General features: G+C 43.5%; 1 protein-coding gene across 3 annotated transcripts in view; it reads left to right on the forward strand.

The window, feature by feature from the left end:
- Positions 1-17,128, forward strand: part of LOC145352322 (uncharacterized) — a 71,880-nt gene that overhangs the window by 33,952 nt on the left and 20,800 nt on the right. For all 3 annotated transcript variants that reach the window (XM_080202080.1, XM_080202082.1, XM_080202081.1), the window contains exons 9-13: positions 3,905-4,062; positions 6,830-6,918; positions 11,381-11,675; positions 15,814-15,967; positions 16,971-17,023. In XM_080202080.1, coding sequence (XP_080058206.1) covers positions 3,905-4,062; positions 6,830-6,918; positions 11,381-11,675; positions 15,814-15,967; positions 16,971-17,023 — 749 coding nt within the window. The remainder of the gene's footprint in view (positions 1-3,904; positions 4,063-6,829; positions 6,919-11,380; positions 11,676-15,813; positions 15,968-16,970; positions 17,024-17,128) is intronic.

Raw genomic sequence — 17,128 nt, forward strand, 5'->3', positions numbered from 1 at the left:
TTGTGATCTGGCAAAATCTACCAGCTTCCTATCCAGGGAAAGACAATAGCAAAGAATTCTTCATAATTCACACAATCCCTACAGTACATAAAGAGACCATTCAGCCCATCGAGTCTGTACCAACCACAATCCCACCCAGGCTCTATTCCCGCAACCCTATGTATTTACCCTTCTAACCTCTATTAAACTAGGGTCAATTTAGCATGGCCAATCAACTTAACCTGCACCTCTTTGGACTGTGGGAAGAAACTGGAGCACCCGGTGGAAACCCACGCAGACATGGGGAGAATGCACAAACTCCGCACAAACCGTGACCCAAGCTGGGAATCAAACCCAGGTCCTTGGCACTGTGAGACAGCAGTGCTGTCCACTGTGCCACCATGTGAGCAGTTAACACATGACTCTATCTTGTTCAAGTTCTTGTTAAAGATTCCTGGGTATTATGGACAATGCCAGGATCCCAACTTGATGCCACGTTTCTTAGATTTACCCCACCACACGTATCCAAAGCTGCCCCCCCTCGCCTGAAAAACTCTCCCCTTTTATACTGTGTTTGTAATTCAAAAATTATCTTAATGTCTCATTGACTAACTATAATATCTAGGCCAGTACAATTCTGTACAAAATTTCACTTCTGATCTAAAGGAAATTGATCAGATGTTGAAAAAAAGACAAAGAAAATCTATTTTTTTCTCATAGTTACTGAGAATTCTGGATGGCTGCCACTATTTGGAATTAAAAGCGAGGATTATGTTGGATTTTGTTTCTTTCAGGAATTAGAGCTGCCTGCAGCTTATCCTTGACTCACTGCATTGGTATTAAATTAAATGCATTTCTGTCTTAGAGTTCATCCTTTAGCTGTTGTGACTTTGGAGTGACTTCCAAATCAATCAAATTAAATTCCCGTCCACAGATTAATGACTATTTCAAATTTGTTTTTGAAAACTATTAGAATGGGAAAGTCAGACCTTTATCAAAATGATTGCAAAGCTCCCCCAGAAACGGATTGTGCTGCTTGTTGTGTCTATTGTATAATTTTATCATTTAAAAAATATTGTTCAGGACAAGGCAGCAGTCACATTGTGGAAGAAGGAAGTTGCCTGTAGATTGCCCTGCCTTCAGCTGTTTAATTGATACACGCAGGATCACAGGCATCGCTGGTGTCTTTGTTACTTCAGACAGTCAGCGGAGCCTGGTTGCCTTACCAGCATTGGAACTAGAACCACCTCAGGGTGATCGACCGTGACCAGCAACCGTCAAACTCCAGCGGAAACATCTCACAAATAGATAAACAAACACGGACCCCGGCATTAAAGGATTCCACTGGGGATGATTTCATTTTGATCTGATTTAAAGGAAAATAATTACACTCATGGCTTGAAGTTTTTTTGTCGGCAACGATAGTTTTCATGTCCTTAGTTATGGGAGAGAAAGACCTCAAGGTTTTGGAGTGCATTCTGTGAGTGGGTTGAATAATGAGTCTTGTTGTGCTGGAGGATGGTTCACTAAAGAGAATCTCAATCATTTGTTGCCTTTCAGTTTAAACAGTTTGAGAAGAGAAAATGCAGGAAAATCTCAGCAGGTCTGGCAGCATCTGTAAGGAGAGAAAAGAGCCAATGTTTCAAGTCCAGGTGACCCTTTCTCAAAGCTAAAAGGCACAGAAAGTGGGAGATATTTATATGAGAGACCAAGTGTAGACTGGGTGATCGCTTTGCTGAGCGTCTTCAGTCTGTGCACAATCAGGACCCTGACCTTCCGGTTGCTGCCGTTTTAACACACGATCCCGCTCCCATTCCCACATACCTGTCCTTGGCCTGCTGCAATGTTCCAGTGAAGCTCAACACAAACTGGAGGAACAGTATCTCATCTTCCGGCTAGACATTTTACAGCGTTCCAGTCTCAACATCAAATTCAACAGCTTCAGATGATTCACTCTACCCCACCTCCACCCCTTTGTTTTCATTTTATTTAATTTTTTTACTGTTCTCTACCTTTTATTTCTTTATTGTCTTTCTTCATTTTTCTTCCCCCCACTCTTTCCCTCTACTTTATCCCCCTGTCCTTACCTTTTTTCCCCTTTCCCCTTTTTCCTAAATTTTACCTCCCCCCACCCATTGCTGCCCCCCCACCTTCACCTGTCACAGTTTACACTCTGATTTCAGCTTCTCTGCCGTTTGGCCATTCATACCCTTTATTCTCTCTATGAACTGCCATTAGCAGCTTTTCCCCTTGTTTTTGTGGCTATGACTCATCTTTCATTCATTCCCTCTGCAGGATAAATATCTCCCACTTTCTATGCCTTTTGACAAAAGGTCATCTGGGCTCAAAGCATCAGCTCTTTTCTCTCCTTATAGATGCTGCCAGACCTGCTGAGATTTTCCAGCATTTTCTCTTTTGGTTTCAGATTCCAGCATCTGCAGTAATTTGCTTTTATCAAACAGCTCTAGTATTTATTTATCTAAATAAATATCTAGTATTTATTAATCCTGGTTTTCCTCATCTCTCTTTTTCAGCAGTTGAACGATTTGGTTCTTCTGAATGCTACAATTGTGCTGCATGCGGCGATTCTGGAACCTCATTCAGCTCATCCCAATTGCCCATATTTGGCCCATATCCCTCTATACCCATCTTATCCATGTAACTGTCTAAAGTCTTTTTAAAAGATAAAATTGTACCTGCCTCTACTAATCTCTCTGGCAGCTTGTGCCAGACACTCACCATGAAACAATTGCTGCTCTGTTCCCTTTTATATCTCTCCCCTCTTACCCCTCTGCCCTCTAGTTTTAGACTCCCCTACCTTTGGGAAAAGATATTGGCTATCTACCTCATCTGTGCCCCTCATTATTTTATAGACCTCTATAAGGTCACCCCTCAGCCTCCTACGCTCCAGGGAAAAAAGTCCCAGTCTATCCAGCCTCTCCTTATAACTCAAGCTATCAAGTCTCGGTAGCATCCTAGTAAATCTTTTCTGCACTCTTTCTGGTTTAATAATATCCTTTCTGTGATAGGGTGACCAGAATTGTACATGGAATTTCATGTGTGACCTGACCAATGTTTTGTAAAACTTCAGTAAGGGGCCCTATTTTACCATTTTGATTCTAAATGGTGGGCGGACTTGAAACTGGGGGTGTTTCAGATCTGACTTTTAGAGCCATTCCCAGGTGCCCCCATACGCACTCTGCCTGAAAAAATATCAGTAATTCTGAATCATACTGCACAAGCCTGTGGGGGGGTTTAACATGTCCCAAATCCTGCAGCTCCGATCGGTGCATCCAAATGCGCACGCGCAAGAAATGATAGAATGCAGCTCCCCTGCCACGTCACTTCCAGACTGGATAATGCCTCCCCTGGCCCCCACAATCATTGCCCCACCCCCACAACATTACTGACCCCCCCCCTTATCCCCCACTCACCCACCACCCAGACCGATTGTGGGTCCCTCCCCTCTTTCCCCCCATTGATCTCAGGCAAAGTGGCAGCCGACAGTCACTCCCCCTCACCGATCTCGAGCAGAGAGCCATCGGAAGCTTGGCCCTTACCTCCTCACTGACTGGAGCGCCTGAATCGGACTTCTGTGGAGCATGTCTGTTTCACGCCGATTCTGGATGGCGAACGCAGTGGTAAAGGGGGAAACGTACACCCAACTTGCTAACACTGGGTGTGCAGCCCATTAAGTCAATTTAAATATATGCAATTGTATTTGCCTCCTAAATTCTCATCCAAATCATCAATATAAATGACAAGTAACAGTGGACCCAGCACTGATCCCTGAGGCTGATCACAGGCCTCCAATTTGAAAAACAACTTTCTACAAATTCCCTCCTCCATTAAAAGGTGTTATATAAATGAAAGTTGTTGTTGGTATCAGATCTACAAATGAATGGTTTGTATATATCTATTACAGTTCAGATCAAAAGAGCGATGCTTCGTAGACGGCAATGGATACAGGAATGATCAATTCACTTATGATCTACCTCTTGAAGATTGTGACAGATATCACAACTTGGGGTTAATGGAAGCCAAGAATGCCTTTATTCAGAGGAGAACATCCCATGTTCCAAGGTAACAACTTCTGTGCAAAGATATTCTGAATTCACTGCAATGAAACGTTTTAGGATACAGCTGTATTTAACTGGGAAATGATTTTGGGTGAAGATGAAAGTGAATGTGACAGTAAAAAGTTTATCTATTTGTCACAAGTAAGGCTTACGTTAACACTACAATGAAGTTACTATGGAATTCCCCAGAATTCCCCAAATTCTGCTACAGGACCCCAGACCTTCCAAGGACTTTACCAAATTATCCTCAAAGGTTCAGAGGAAGGAGATACTTCTGCTGCTGGCAGAAGCACAAAGCAGCCCCATTGCTAACCTCAGGATGGGGTGCAGCAGGTATTGCTGGGTGGAATGTAATGGGGACTGATTGACCAGGAAGTGGGAGTGGGAGGGGACTGAGTCAGGATGGAATTGCACAGTTTCAGAATCACAGTAAGAAGCCCCTCACATCACCAGATTGAAGCCCAACAGGTTTATTTGGTATCACGAGCTTTCAGAGCGCCGCTCCTTCATCAGATGAGGAAGGAGCACTTGATGAAGGAGCCGCGCTCCGAAAGCTCGTGATTCCAAATAAACCTGTTGGACTTTAACCTGGTGTTGTAAGATTCTTTCTGTGCCCACCCCGGTTCAACACAGGCATCTCCACATCAAAATCATACAATCCCTACAGTGCAGAAGGAGGCCATTCAGCCCACTGAGCCTGCCGATCCTACCCAGGCCCTATCCCTGTAACTCCACATATTTACCCTGCAAACCCCCCTGACATTAAGGGACAATTTAAAATGGCCAATTAACCTAACCTTGGGACACCAAGGATCAATTTAGCATGGCCAAATGGCCTCCTTGTGCACTATAGGGACTCTATGATTCTAGGATACATTGCCCAAGAGAGGCAGAGGGTTGCGTGTTACCAAACTGTCTCTGACAGCCTGGTAGCTGTCTCTGACAGCCCATCTCGGGATTTCCATGGGTGTAGGGTATAACTGATTGCACCCATGTAGGAACCAAAGCTCCCTCGGACCAGCCAGTGGCCTTTGTAAACAGGATGGAGTTCTACTCAATCAGTGTGTGAATGATCTGCGATCACAGATAGTGAATGCTGCAGGTGTGTGCTTGCTTCCCAGGAGCCTTCATATTACCGGTTTACTTTGACACACTGTGATATTAAGATGCTCTCCGTGTGTGTGGGATGGATCCTGGGGTTACAGGGTTAGGGCCTGGGTGGAAATATTTCCCAATGGGCCAACCGTCGTGGCAGGCCTTCTCCCAGTTGATTTAAGACACATTGTTAGTCAGATTAGAAAGAGTTTTAAGCCTCAAGATTACTGTTGGTGATACTAGCAGATGAACATTTAAAGTACACTGCATAAGCCACAGGCCTGGGTTTAATTTAAATAGGTTAATGCAGCTGGTAAAACCTGAGTATTCATCCACTAAAGACCACACACTGTCCAAATATCCATTGTTCAGAAGCATCAGTCGTCGGGAAATATTCTGAACAGACCCAAGAATCCCCCTGATATCAGTCTGATGTCAATCCAATGCTGTGAGTTACTGAGGATGCAGCAAATCCAAGCAGAAAACTTGGGTGACACGGTGACACAGTGGTTAGCACTGCTGCCTCGCAACACCAGAGACCCGGGTTCAATTCTGGCCTCGGATCACTGTCTTAGTGGAGTCTGCACATTCTCCCCATGTCTGCATGAGTTTCCTCCGGGTGCTCCAGTTTCACCCCACAGTCCAAAGATGTGCAGGTTAGGTGGATTTGCCGTGGTAAATTGACCCCACTGTCAGGGGGATTAGTGAGGTAATTATATGGGGTTTTGGGAATAGGGCCATGGTGGGATTGTGGTCAGTGCAGACTCGATGGGCTGAATGGTCTCCTTCTGCACTGTGGAGATTCTGTGAAAACAGAAAATGCTGCAAACTCTCAGCAGATCAGGCAGCATTCTGTGGGGTGAGAAACAGAGTTCTGAGGGTGATTCTCTGACCTTGCACTCCCGATGGTAAACAATTTGCGTTCCTCCTGGTCTAATAGCACGGACCAGATCGCACCCAGAAAGGGGATGCTGCAGATTAAAGTGGTATTTAAATATGCATATCCCGTTCGAATTCCAGCGCATGGAATCCTCTAGCCTTTGGGAATGGCGATAATCACTACTGGTCTCCGCCAGTGGAGGCCTGGCATGATGACCATGCCAGAGGGGGCTCAGAGGCCATTGAAGCCCCTGGGTGGTTGTGGGCATGTCTGGGTGGGAAGGGAAGGAGCTGCCCAGTGCACCATGAGATTGGGGTGCCCAAGAGCTCTGAAGCCAAGCTCACCCGCGCATTGAGCCCCCTACACCCCTCCCCACCCCCAGCACTGGCGTGGAGTGTGGGAGGATTGTGGTACGGAGTGTGCCTGACAGACTGGCATGGATTGCCCCTCTACTGTTTTCGGGAGAATTCCGCCCAGTGTTTCAGGAGGTTGGGTTTTATTGTCAGAACTAGTTTAGCTAGTTAGAGCTGAACTAACACTGTTACAGGCAGGGCGGGTGCATGTCGCTACTGACTTTCACATTCCAACTGCAGCATTGGTACAAAGTAGTTTGCCTTCACACCAACCAAGCATTTACAGGATAAATACAGAATAAAACCTGGTATCGGAATGTAGCTTGATAGTCCATTTTGGACCTGGCATCTCACTTGTGCTCTAATTATAGTGTTGCTACAGCAAGTAGTTTTAATTGTATCAAAATGTAAATAAGATATAACACGTACTCCTTTTCCCACAGAGTCAATGTGACTGGCATTTCTTGTCAACAGGATATATCCTCTGATAAATTACATGGAGAATCAGCCCTGGACACCGATCCTGACAATGGTACGGCCATTAGGATCTTATACTTTACAGTAACAAGCTCTAAGCAGCTGTAAGTAATGAGTAATTGCCCTGTGTTGTTCATAAATATTCCTTCCCAACCAGGTTTCATTAGTCTTTGAAGATTGTGAGAATAATTGTAAAGTAAATGGAAATTGAATTGTTAACAATTGCCCCTTCCTTTCACAATTCAAGAGTAACTTTTGTGCCAGCACAATCAGTACAACAACATATATTTATATAGCACCTTTCATGCATTAAAATGCCCCAAAGTGTTTCATAGCAGCATTATGGAGCAAAACAAAGCACCAAGTTACATGATGGATGTTATGTATTTCAATGGTTGCATGATTGCTTTAAGAGCTGATCACATGATTTGATGGTGATGTCATTAGGGTGTTGCACAGGCTGCTGTTTTAGTTTCAGTTTGTACTCTGTGCAGGGAGTGTGAATCGATGTGTGCAAACCACATTTTCTCTTTTTGTTTAAAACCCACAACCCCTAACATAGTTTGGACATTACAGGAAGATGTAAGGCAAAATAACCAAAAACTTGGTCAAAGAGGGACGTTTTGCAGATGGAAAGCGAGGTACAGAGGGAATTCCAGAGCTCAACTGAATGGGGTGGCCACCAATGGCGGAGTTCTGAACATAGGGATACTCAAGATTCCAGAGTGACAGGAGAGCAAATATCTTGGAGAGTTGTGGGGCTGGAGCAGATTGCAGCAACAGGGAGTGGCAAGGACTTGAAGAAATTTGAAAATCAGGATGAGAATTTTAAAATCAAAATGTTGCGAGCTTGGATTTATATTTACATTCTGTCCTTTGATTAAGAACTTGATCCACACATTGGGAAAATAGCTACTAATCTTTAGCCAACTCAGGGTTCACACATGAAATAAAGCCAAGTTAACCCAGAGGAACAAGCTGATAGTTTTTGAGGCTTGTGATCTCGGCATCTCCCTGTCTGACTGTGAAACACAGACAACAGAGGGTGGCATCGTGGTTAGCACTGCTACCTCACAGTGCCAGGGACCTGGGTTCGATTCCCGGTTTGGGTCACTGTCTGTGTGGAGTTTGCACATTCTCCCCGTGTCTGTGTGGGTTTCCTCCAGGTGCTCTGGTTTCCTCCCACACTCCAAAGATATGCAGGTTAGGTTGGTTGACTGTGCTAAATTGCCCATTAGTGTCAGGAGATTAACGGGATAAATACGTGGGGTTATGATAGGCTTGGGTGGCATTGTTGACAGTACATTCTCAATGGGCCGAATGGCCTCCTTCTGCACTGTAGGGATTCTCTGAGCTTATGGTGATCAAAAAAGAAGCTCAACAAGTTCCATCTTTGCCGTGTATGTCCCACATGGGTAGATCATGGCTGGTCAACATCATGAGCGTAGCTGTCCAAAGATTATACTGTAGAGAACGGTTGAATCATAGAAATCCTACAGTGCAGAAGGAGGCCATTCAACCCATTGAGACTGCATCGACAACAATCCCACCCAACCCTATCTCCAGAACCCCACACGTTTGCCCCACTAATCCCTGTAACCTACACATCCCAGGATACTAAGGGGCAATTTTGCATGGTCAATCAACCTAACCCTCACAACTATGGACTGTAGGAGGAAACCGGAGCACCCAGAGGAAACCTGCACAAACACAGGGAGAACGTGCAGACTCCACACAGTGACCCAAGCGGGGAATCGAACCCTGGTCCTTGGAGCTGTGAGGCAGCAGTGCTAACCACTGTGCCACCGTGCTGTCCACTGTTTTGATAAACAGTCTGAAAATTTAGCAACAGTGGAGGAGTGGAGAGAATTGGTGGTGATGTAGATCTGGATACATCAGTGTACATGTGAAGACTAACATGTAGCCAGGAGACTGTGTGTAGGTAAGAAGTAGAAAGAGGCCAAGAATAGATCCTTGGGAGACACGACAGACAACAATGCGAGAGCAAGAAGGAAAGTCATTGCAAGAGATAACACTGGCTATGATCTTTTGCTGAGGGTGTGGTGATGGCAGATTTAAAGGAGAGAGAGAGAATGTTTAACAATATTGACTAAAATGGAGATCTGGAGGTTGAGTGTTGGGCGGTTTAGTGGGAAGAGAGTTGAAGGGGCTAGAAACGTGGACAAGATAAACTTTTATTACTTCAACAAAAACAAAATGCTGGAAAATCCCAGCAAGTCTGATACCATCTGTAGGGAGAGAATAGAGCCAATGTCTTGAGTCTGGATAACTCTTTGTCAGAGCTCAGAGCAGCTGAGATTTTCTGTTTTTGTTTCCGATTCCAGCATCCACAGTAATTTGCTTTCATATTATTACTTCAAGATACATTTCAAAATACTTCTTTACGTATGTTCACCAACTTTTATCAAATCAGTGTGTAATTGTGTACAGGGTTTTGTAACCAATCCAGTGCACAAGTTTAGAAAAATATTTAAATTTCTTTTCAGCCATCATCATTCCTGGCCAATGAGTGAAGCCATGGATGAGTACAGCAAATTAACATGTTTGACAAATTAATTGGAATTATTTTGAAGATGCAAGGAACATAGTGAATAAAGGGGAACCTGAATAAAGGGGAACCTGTAGATGTAGGGAGGAATTTTCCCGTCCTGCCACCACGGGAATCGTAGGGGGCGGGACACGAACCATGCAAAGGCCTGTTGTCCTCCGGTGGGATTTTCCAGCCTTGGGGCAAGCGCGGCTGGACGATCCTGCCCGTAGTGTCACTGGATTTACAAAAGGTATTTTTGATCCCTTCCAAAGAGCCTTTGCCTCCCAAAAGATTCACTTTGAATATATTGTCCATGTGACTGCGTGCGATACGATCCAATTTCATTCGAGACATTTGTTCTCAGTGTCACCTCTGCAGGAAAATCTGTCTTTTGGTGACAGACATTGAATTAAGGAGATTAACACTATTAAAGGAGATACAGAGAGATCCTGTAAGAACACAGACTGCTGCTCAAACTAATTAGGCCTTTTAAGGAGAACAGAGAAAAAATCTGCTTTGGTAATATGACCTTTAGCTTCTTATCATGGATTGACTTGATCAGCTATAATAACATGCACTGCCTGCCTCACTATTACAGACTTATTAGCCTATTTTGACAATATTTATATAACGTCTTTCATTGCCTTACATAGATTAAACCTATTGTGATTATACGTGTTGTGCTTTTCACAGAAAACTGATTATAACTGATTGCAACTGTACACTACTCTAGTGCGGCCGCACTTGGAGTACTGTGTGCAGTTCTGGTCCCCGCATTACAAGAAGGATGTGGAGGCGTTGGAGAGGGTGCAGAGGAGGTTTACTAGGATGGTGCCTGGTATGGTGGGGAGGTCCTATGAGGAGAGACTGAGGGATTTAGGGTTGTTTTCGTTGGAAAGAAGGCGGCTAAGAGGGGATCTTATTGAAACATATAAGATGATTAGAGGTTTAGATAGGGTGGATAGTGATAGCCTTTTTCCTCGGATGGAGAAAGCTAGCACGAGGGGGCATGGCTTTAAATTAAGGGGGGGTAGCTACAGGACGGATGTCAGGGGTAGGTTCTTTACCCAGCGGGTGGTGAAGGATTGGAATGCCCTGCCAGCTGCAGTTGTAAATGCGTCTAGTTTGGGGGCGTTTAAGAGATCTCTGGATAGGTTTATGGACGAAAAGGGATTGGTATAGGCTAGTGGGTCATTGTTTTTGTAACTGGTCGGCGCAACATCGTGGGCCGAAGGGCCTGTTCTGCGCTGTAATGTTCTATGTTCTATGTTCTATGTTCTATGTAATATTTTCAAATGGTCAGTTTATAAAATGCATATAAAGCAAATTAAACCCAAAAAAGATTATTGCTCATAAAAAGAGATGACCACCCTCTTTATAGATGCCAGTAACATCGAGGAGACTCCTCTACATTTTGTGAATTGTTCACAGTGATATTATGCAGAACTATCTGGAATTAAAAATCTGCTGATGACCATGAAACAATTGTCAATTGTTGGAAAAACCCATCTGGTTCATTAATATCCTTTAGGAACAGAAATCTAACACCCTTACCCAGTCTGGTTTACACGTGACCCCAGAGCCACAGCAATGTGGTTGATTCTCAACTGCCCTCGGGCAACTAGGGATGGGCAATCAATGCTGGCTAGCTGGTGATGCCCATGTCCCGTGGATGAATAAAATCTGTGCTGTAACAAAATAAACTCATACAAACTCAATGTAAGAGCTTCTCTTGATGTTGTTAACATTGGGAGAGAATAGGTTGGACATGCACCAGTTAGATTTTGATACTTTAGGGTTTGGCATGAGGAAAGTGACTCCACGATACAATTTCAGGCAATTGATAACATGGTTTTTATCATAAGAAAAATAAATGGAGATAGGAAGGGGTTGTTTTGGGAGTGGCAGTGCAGAGAAATGGAACCTGTTGTATGTATTAAAGAATTTCCACTTCATTTTACTGCAGTGTTTTTTAATAACGATGAACGAGATCTGGAATCTCCACATCTGGGCTCAGTGATTGATGCATCCAGCAGTGACACTGTGTCCACTGGAACCACAAGACTATTACAGCTGGAAGATATCAGACAACATCTGCAGTCCCTAGAAGCAAATTACCGGGAACTTGTTGCGCTTCTTTCGAGGGAGAGTGGGTCCGTACCAGTGCGTCGAAAGTTACTGCACAAGCAGAAAGGACAAAGTCCTGTGAAAAATGGCAAACTATTAGCACAGCTTACTTCGCAGCGACAGAAAGATCTTTGGTATTTATTTGCAAAGAGATGGTTGAATGGATGAACTGCAAAAAGTAACATTTCTAAATATTGATATTGCCTAATGACATAATGGTACGGTGGTGCAGTGGTTAGCACTGCTGCCTCACAGCACCAGGAGCCTGGGTTCGATTCCGGTCTCAGGTTACTGTCTGTGTGGAGTTTGTACGTTCTCCCTGGGTCTGTGTGGTTTCCTCCAGTTGCTTCAGTTTCCTCCCACAGTCTAAAGACCAGAGAATCTCTACAGTGCAGAAGAAAGTCATTTGGCTCATCAAGCCTGCATCAACCACAGTGTGGGGTTGTAGGCCCTATTCCTACAACCCCACATATTCACCCTACTAATCCCTTGACACTAGGGTCAATTTAGCACGGCCAATCCGCCTAATCTGCACAAGTTTGGATTGTGGGAGGAAACCGGGGCACCCGGAGGAAACCCATGCAGACACAAACACAAGGAGAATGTGCAAACTCTGCACAGACAGTGATGCAAGGGCAGAATTAAACCCGGGTCCTGGTGCTGATGTGCAGGTTGGGTGGATTGGCCTTGCTAAATTGCCCCTTAGTGTCCAAACATGTGTCGGTTAGAGGAGATTAGCAGGATATGTGTGCAGTGTTACGGAGATAGGGGTGTGGTTGGAGGTGGGGAGGGGGAAGGGGGGTGGGGGGTGCCGCCTGGGTAACAGTTGGTGCAGACCCGAAGGGCAAATGGTCTCCTTCTGCACTGTAAGAATTCTATGACTATAAAACAATCCACCCTTTAATTATTTTGTGTCAACTTCTCAAATTAAAATGATTGACAGTGACTGTAACACCCTTATTAATAAGATTAATTGATACCAAGGCATCTATAGTAATTACTAACAATGCAGCACTGAAGTCAAGAGATCATGGAAATGTTTTATTCCAAAACTTTAAACAGGGACACACTACAATGTCAATTTTCAGGTTTAATTTTGTCATCATATTTTTTATTTCTTGATAAAGTAGAAACAGTGCATCACGTTAGATTGGTCCATTCTCCACTCCAGAGGCAATCTTTGAAATGAAATTTAGGGAGGTATTGAGTGAGAGTTGCAATGCTGGATCCAAAAGAGAAAGAACTTGCATGGATAACAAGCCCTTTCACCAATGCCAAATATCCAAACTCCCTTCACAGCTAACTAATTATTTTCAAATTATTATTGCTGTAATATTGTGTGGAAATGTGACAATTGGATTGAGCCCAACAATTTCCCACAAACTGCAAAGGGGCGTCTCCTGCTCTTCTCTTTCCAGTGCTTTGGGATATCTTGGCTGGAATTCTCTGGCCATTCACGCCCCACTGCTGATGCCTGTGGAATTTGGCACTCAGCCACATCTCCGTTCACTGCGGCAGGACTGGAAAATCCCACCGGTGCGGACGGCCAGAAAATTCCAGCCCTTGAGTGCACCTGAGGAAAGTGACAGAACCTTGTGTTTTTTGGCTGAGGTATTAGGCCTTAAAATGTCAAAAACACTCTTCAAAGAAGTGCAAGGTAACTATCCTTCAGTAAACCAATACCATTAAATCAGATGACCTGTTCGTTTGCCCGTCTTTTGTGGTAATTTGAACATCAATTGGTGGCCACACCTCAAAAGTGTTAGCTGGCTGTGAAGATTTCTGAGACATTAATTCAAACTTTGTGAATAAAAATTCTAAGATGGATTGTCACTAATTGGTAAATGTGGTTTCATGGCCTGTAGAGGTGAGAGAACAGGGAAAGGAGCTGCGTAGATTCATACCACTCATATTTGTTGACAAAAAGCAATAAGTATTTGCCAGCTTAAACCAAAGAGAGACTTTCAAAGTGATGTCCTTTTTTTTAGACGGTAACGTTTTACCTTACTTGAGAAAGGATTTACTGGCACTGGAGGGGGTGCAGAGGAGATTCACTAGGTTGATTCTGGAGTTGAGAGGGTTGGCTTATGAGGAGAGACTGAGTAGACTGGGGCTATACTCAGTGGAATTCAGAACAACGAGGAGAGAATCTTATAGGAACGTATAAGATTATGAAGGAAATCGATAAGAAGCAGGGAGATTGTTTCCACTGGCAGGTGAAACCAGAACTAGGGGGTATAGCCTCAAAATAAAGGGGGGCAGATTTAGGATTGAGTTGAGGAGGGACTTCTTCACCCAAAGGGTTGTGAATCTGTGGAATTCCCTGCCCAGTGAAGCAGTTGAGGCTTTTTCGTTGAATGTTATTAAGGCAAAGATAGATAGATTTTTGAACAGTAAAGGAATTAAAGGTTATGGTGAGTGGGTGGGTAAGTGGAGCTGAGTCCATGAAAAGATCAGCAATAATCTTATTGAATGGCAGAGCAGGCTCAAGGGGCCAGATGGTCTCCTTCTGCTCCTAGTTCTTATTTTCTTATGTTCTTATGTTTTTATTACCTGAAATGAACTTGCCTTAAAGTTTAGTATATTTGGGAGTATTGTTATTTGTACAATTGTGTTTTTCTCATGTTTCCTTTACTAATTAAAGAGAAGATTTAAATAGAGTGGGAGCACATGTTTATAATAGATCATACAAACAATGATTTTAAAAGCAGCACACTCCAAATACAAGAATAAATTGTATTTAAATTAAGACACATGGAATAAACAGGATAATATGGAGACCTGCGCACAAACTCTAAGCTGACACTTCAGTGCAGTACTGTTGGAGTGCTGTGTTGCTAGACCTGCCTTCTTTTTGATCAGATTGTAAATATCTGCCCCCTCAGATTGATGTAAAAGATACCCCTGCACAATTTCAGTGGAGAACAGGGGAGCTATCCCTGGCCTGGCCCAGATCGCAACCAAAATCTCGAGCTAGGTTATCTGGACCATTATTGCATTGTGGGATCTTGCTGGGTGTAAACTGACTTCTGCATTTTGTCACATTAGTGTGTGACAATACATTAATAAAATGCATCACTGGTTGTCAAACATCTTATGCCTTCCTGAGATTGTGAAAGATGTTGTGTAAACACAAATGTTTTTTTCATTGTTTTATAGTCTGATTGGTTGTACTCAGATAGCTGTGGCATCCACCTAATAATAAGATTTAGGAGCTCTCACCACAGGATCTGGGGACCTCAGTCTCCCGTGTGACCCCTGAACCTGTCCAGATGTGAAGCAGAGCCATGAATAATTATGCAAATATGCACATCTATAAAGGCACATTTGTCATTCTGGCAGGATTTATAACAGTTCTTTACTATTTAAAACAGACTGATTAAATCAACCTGATTCTCTTTAGTCTCATTGTTCTCACTCTGACTCAGGTCTACTATACAATCATGTTGTCTTCATTAATAACAGCCCTTATATAAGGGCTTGACTAGTTATTGTGTCTAAGGTCATAGTTGGACATCTATTGCACACTTTCATGTATTCCTAATATATATCCCTGGTAAATTGAAATTGCCCATGTGATTGCACGTATACACTTCCTGTATCAGCCTACAAAATGTTTGGTCCTCGTCCTCCTTACCTAGCATCCAGCAACAAATCCACTTCATTAACTTCCTTCACCTTGCTATCCACTGGATTTCTATCTTTTCTGACCATGCTCGCTCTGAAACCGGAAAATCCCACCCGAGGTCAACAGACCTTTCTGTGGTCCGCCTCTCGTCCGCTACGATTCCCGTGGTGGGCGGAATGGGAAAATTTGCCCTGGAACTAAGCAGTCCATCTTTGTGTCATATAAGAAGCAATAACTCTGCTAAGTTTATCTTTACAAAGCAATCCGTGCATTTTCACTCAAACTGTTATAGCCTTAAAAGGTCAGCACGATGTTTAGATCAACACTTTCTCTCCAGCAAGTATTAATGGTTTCAGTTATAACTTATTTATAACTTCAGGTATTTACATGATCGCTCTCTGTTCTATTGTAAATTTATTTATCATGTCAGCATTTGGTCTTATCTCTACACATTTAGCTGCTGAAATCTTTATTCCCTTGTTGCCTGTTCCACAAATCAAAAATGCAAGTGTTTTTATTTTTAAGAAGTGAAACATCTAGCTAAACACCAACATGGCGTTTAAAAGCTTCATAGAAAATTGTCATCACTGCTTATTGCAGTATAAGAGAGTGTTACATTTATTCATGTATTTGCTGTTTTACAGTACAGTGCAAAGGAGATTCGCTCATCTGGAAGCTCAGATACGTCTATTGGATCGAAAGCTAACTCACCTTGCTGATGAAATTGGCTCCCAGACTTCCCTGCTACAGAAAATACATCCATTGCAATGGGAAATACAGAAACTTTACAACAAGGCGGTGGGTATCTCCCAGATTGTTAGAATCTTTCAGTTATAACTTATTTGTAACTTTAGGCATTTATTTGATGGCTGTCTGTCTCTCAGCAGTGGCACAGTAGTTAATGCTGCTGCCTCACAGCTCCAGAGACCCAGGTTTGATTCCTGGCTTGAGTCACTGTCTGTGTGAAGTTTGCACATTCTCCACATGTCTGCGTGGGTTTCCTCGGGGTGCTCTGGTTTCCTCCCACAGTCCAAAGATGTGTGGGTTAGGTACACTGGCCCTTAGTGTCCTGGGTTAGAGGGTTTAGTGGGTAAATATGTGAATTACGGGGATAGGGCCTAGGTGGGGTTGTTGTTGGTGCTGGTTTGATGGGCCAAATGACCTCCTCCTGCACTGTAGAGATTCTATGATTCTATGAAAAGTTGATAAATCCTTTAAACAGAGTGTGGTTAGTTTCTGAATTGTTATTGGAGAATCAGGAGGGTTAGATACAAGAGGATGATATAAATTGAATATCCATTGTTTGAGGAAAGAGTGAGTCTGAAGCCAGCCTGTATCAGACAGATTTACTTCCAATCCTGTCGAGAATTAGCACAAACTCTTTCTGTGTGGGTTTCCTCCGGGTGCTCCGGTTTCCTCCCACAATCCAAAGATGTGTGGTTTAGGTGGATTGGTCATGCTAAATGTTGCTGGGATAATGTGTGATTATGCTGGATGGCATACTAGCACAGTGGTTAGCACTTCTGCCTCACAGTGCCAGGGACCTGGGTTTGATTCCCGGCTTGGGTCACTGTCTGTGTGGAGTTTGCACGTTCTCCCTGTGTCTGCGTGGGTTTCCTCCAACAGTCTGAAAGATGTGCTTTGACCCGAACCAGCGCTGGAATGTGGCAACTAGGGGAATTTCACAGTAACTTTCATTGCAGTGTTAATGTAAGCCTTACTCGTGACTAAAGTAAAGTTTACTTGAACTGATGCTACTAATATTAGTGAAGGATATTTAATGTGTGTTCTTTCTTGACAGGTTGGGGACTCTGACAGACTAACTATCAGACAGAAGTCTTCTGAGTTTTCACAGTGAGTACATGTTTGGAGTAGAGATATTTTTAAATATCAAATTTACCAAAACTAGAGGGCACAGCCTCAAAATAGGAGGGGGAGGAGGGAGAGGGTAGGAGGGAG

This window comes from Carcharhinus amblyrhynchos, chromosome 14, assembly GCF_965287045.1.
Source record: "Carcharhinus amblyrhynchos chromosome 14, sCarAmb.v2.hapA, whole genome shotgun sequence".
NCBI classification, from domain to species: domain Eukaryota; kingdom Metazoa; phylum Chordata; class Chondrichthyes; order Carcharhiniformes; family Carcharhinidae; genus Carcharhinus; species Carcharhinus amblyrhynchos.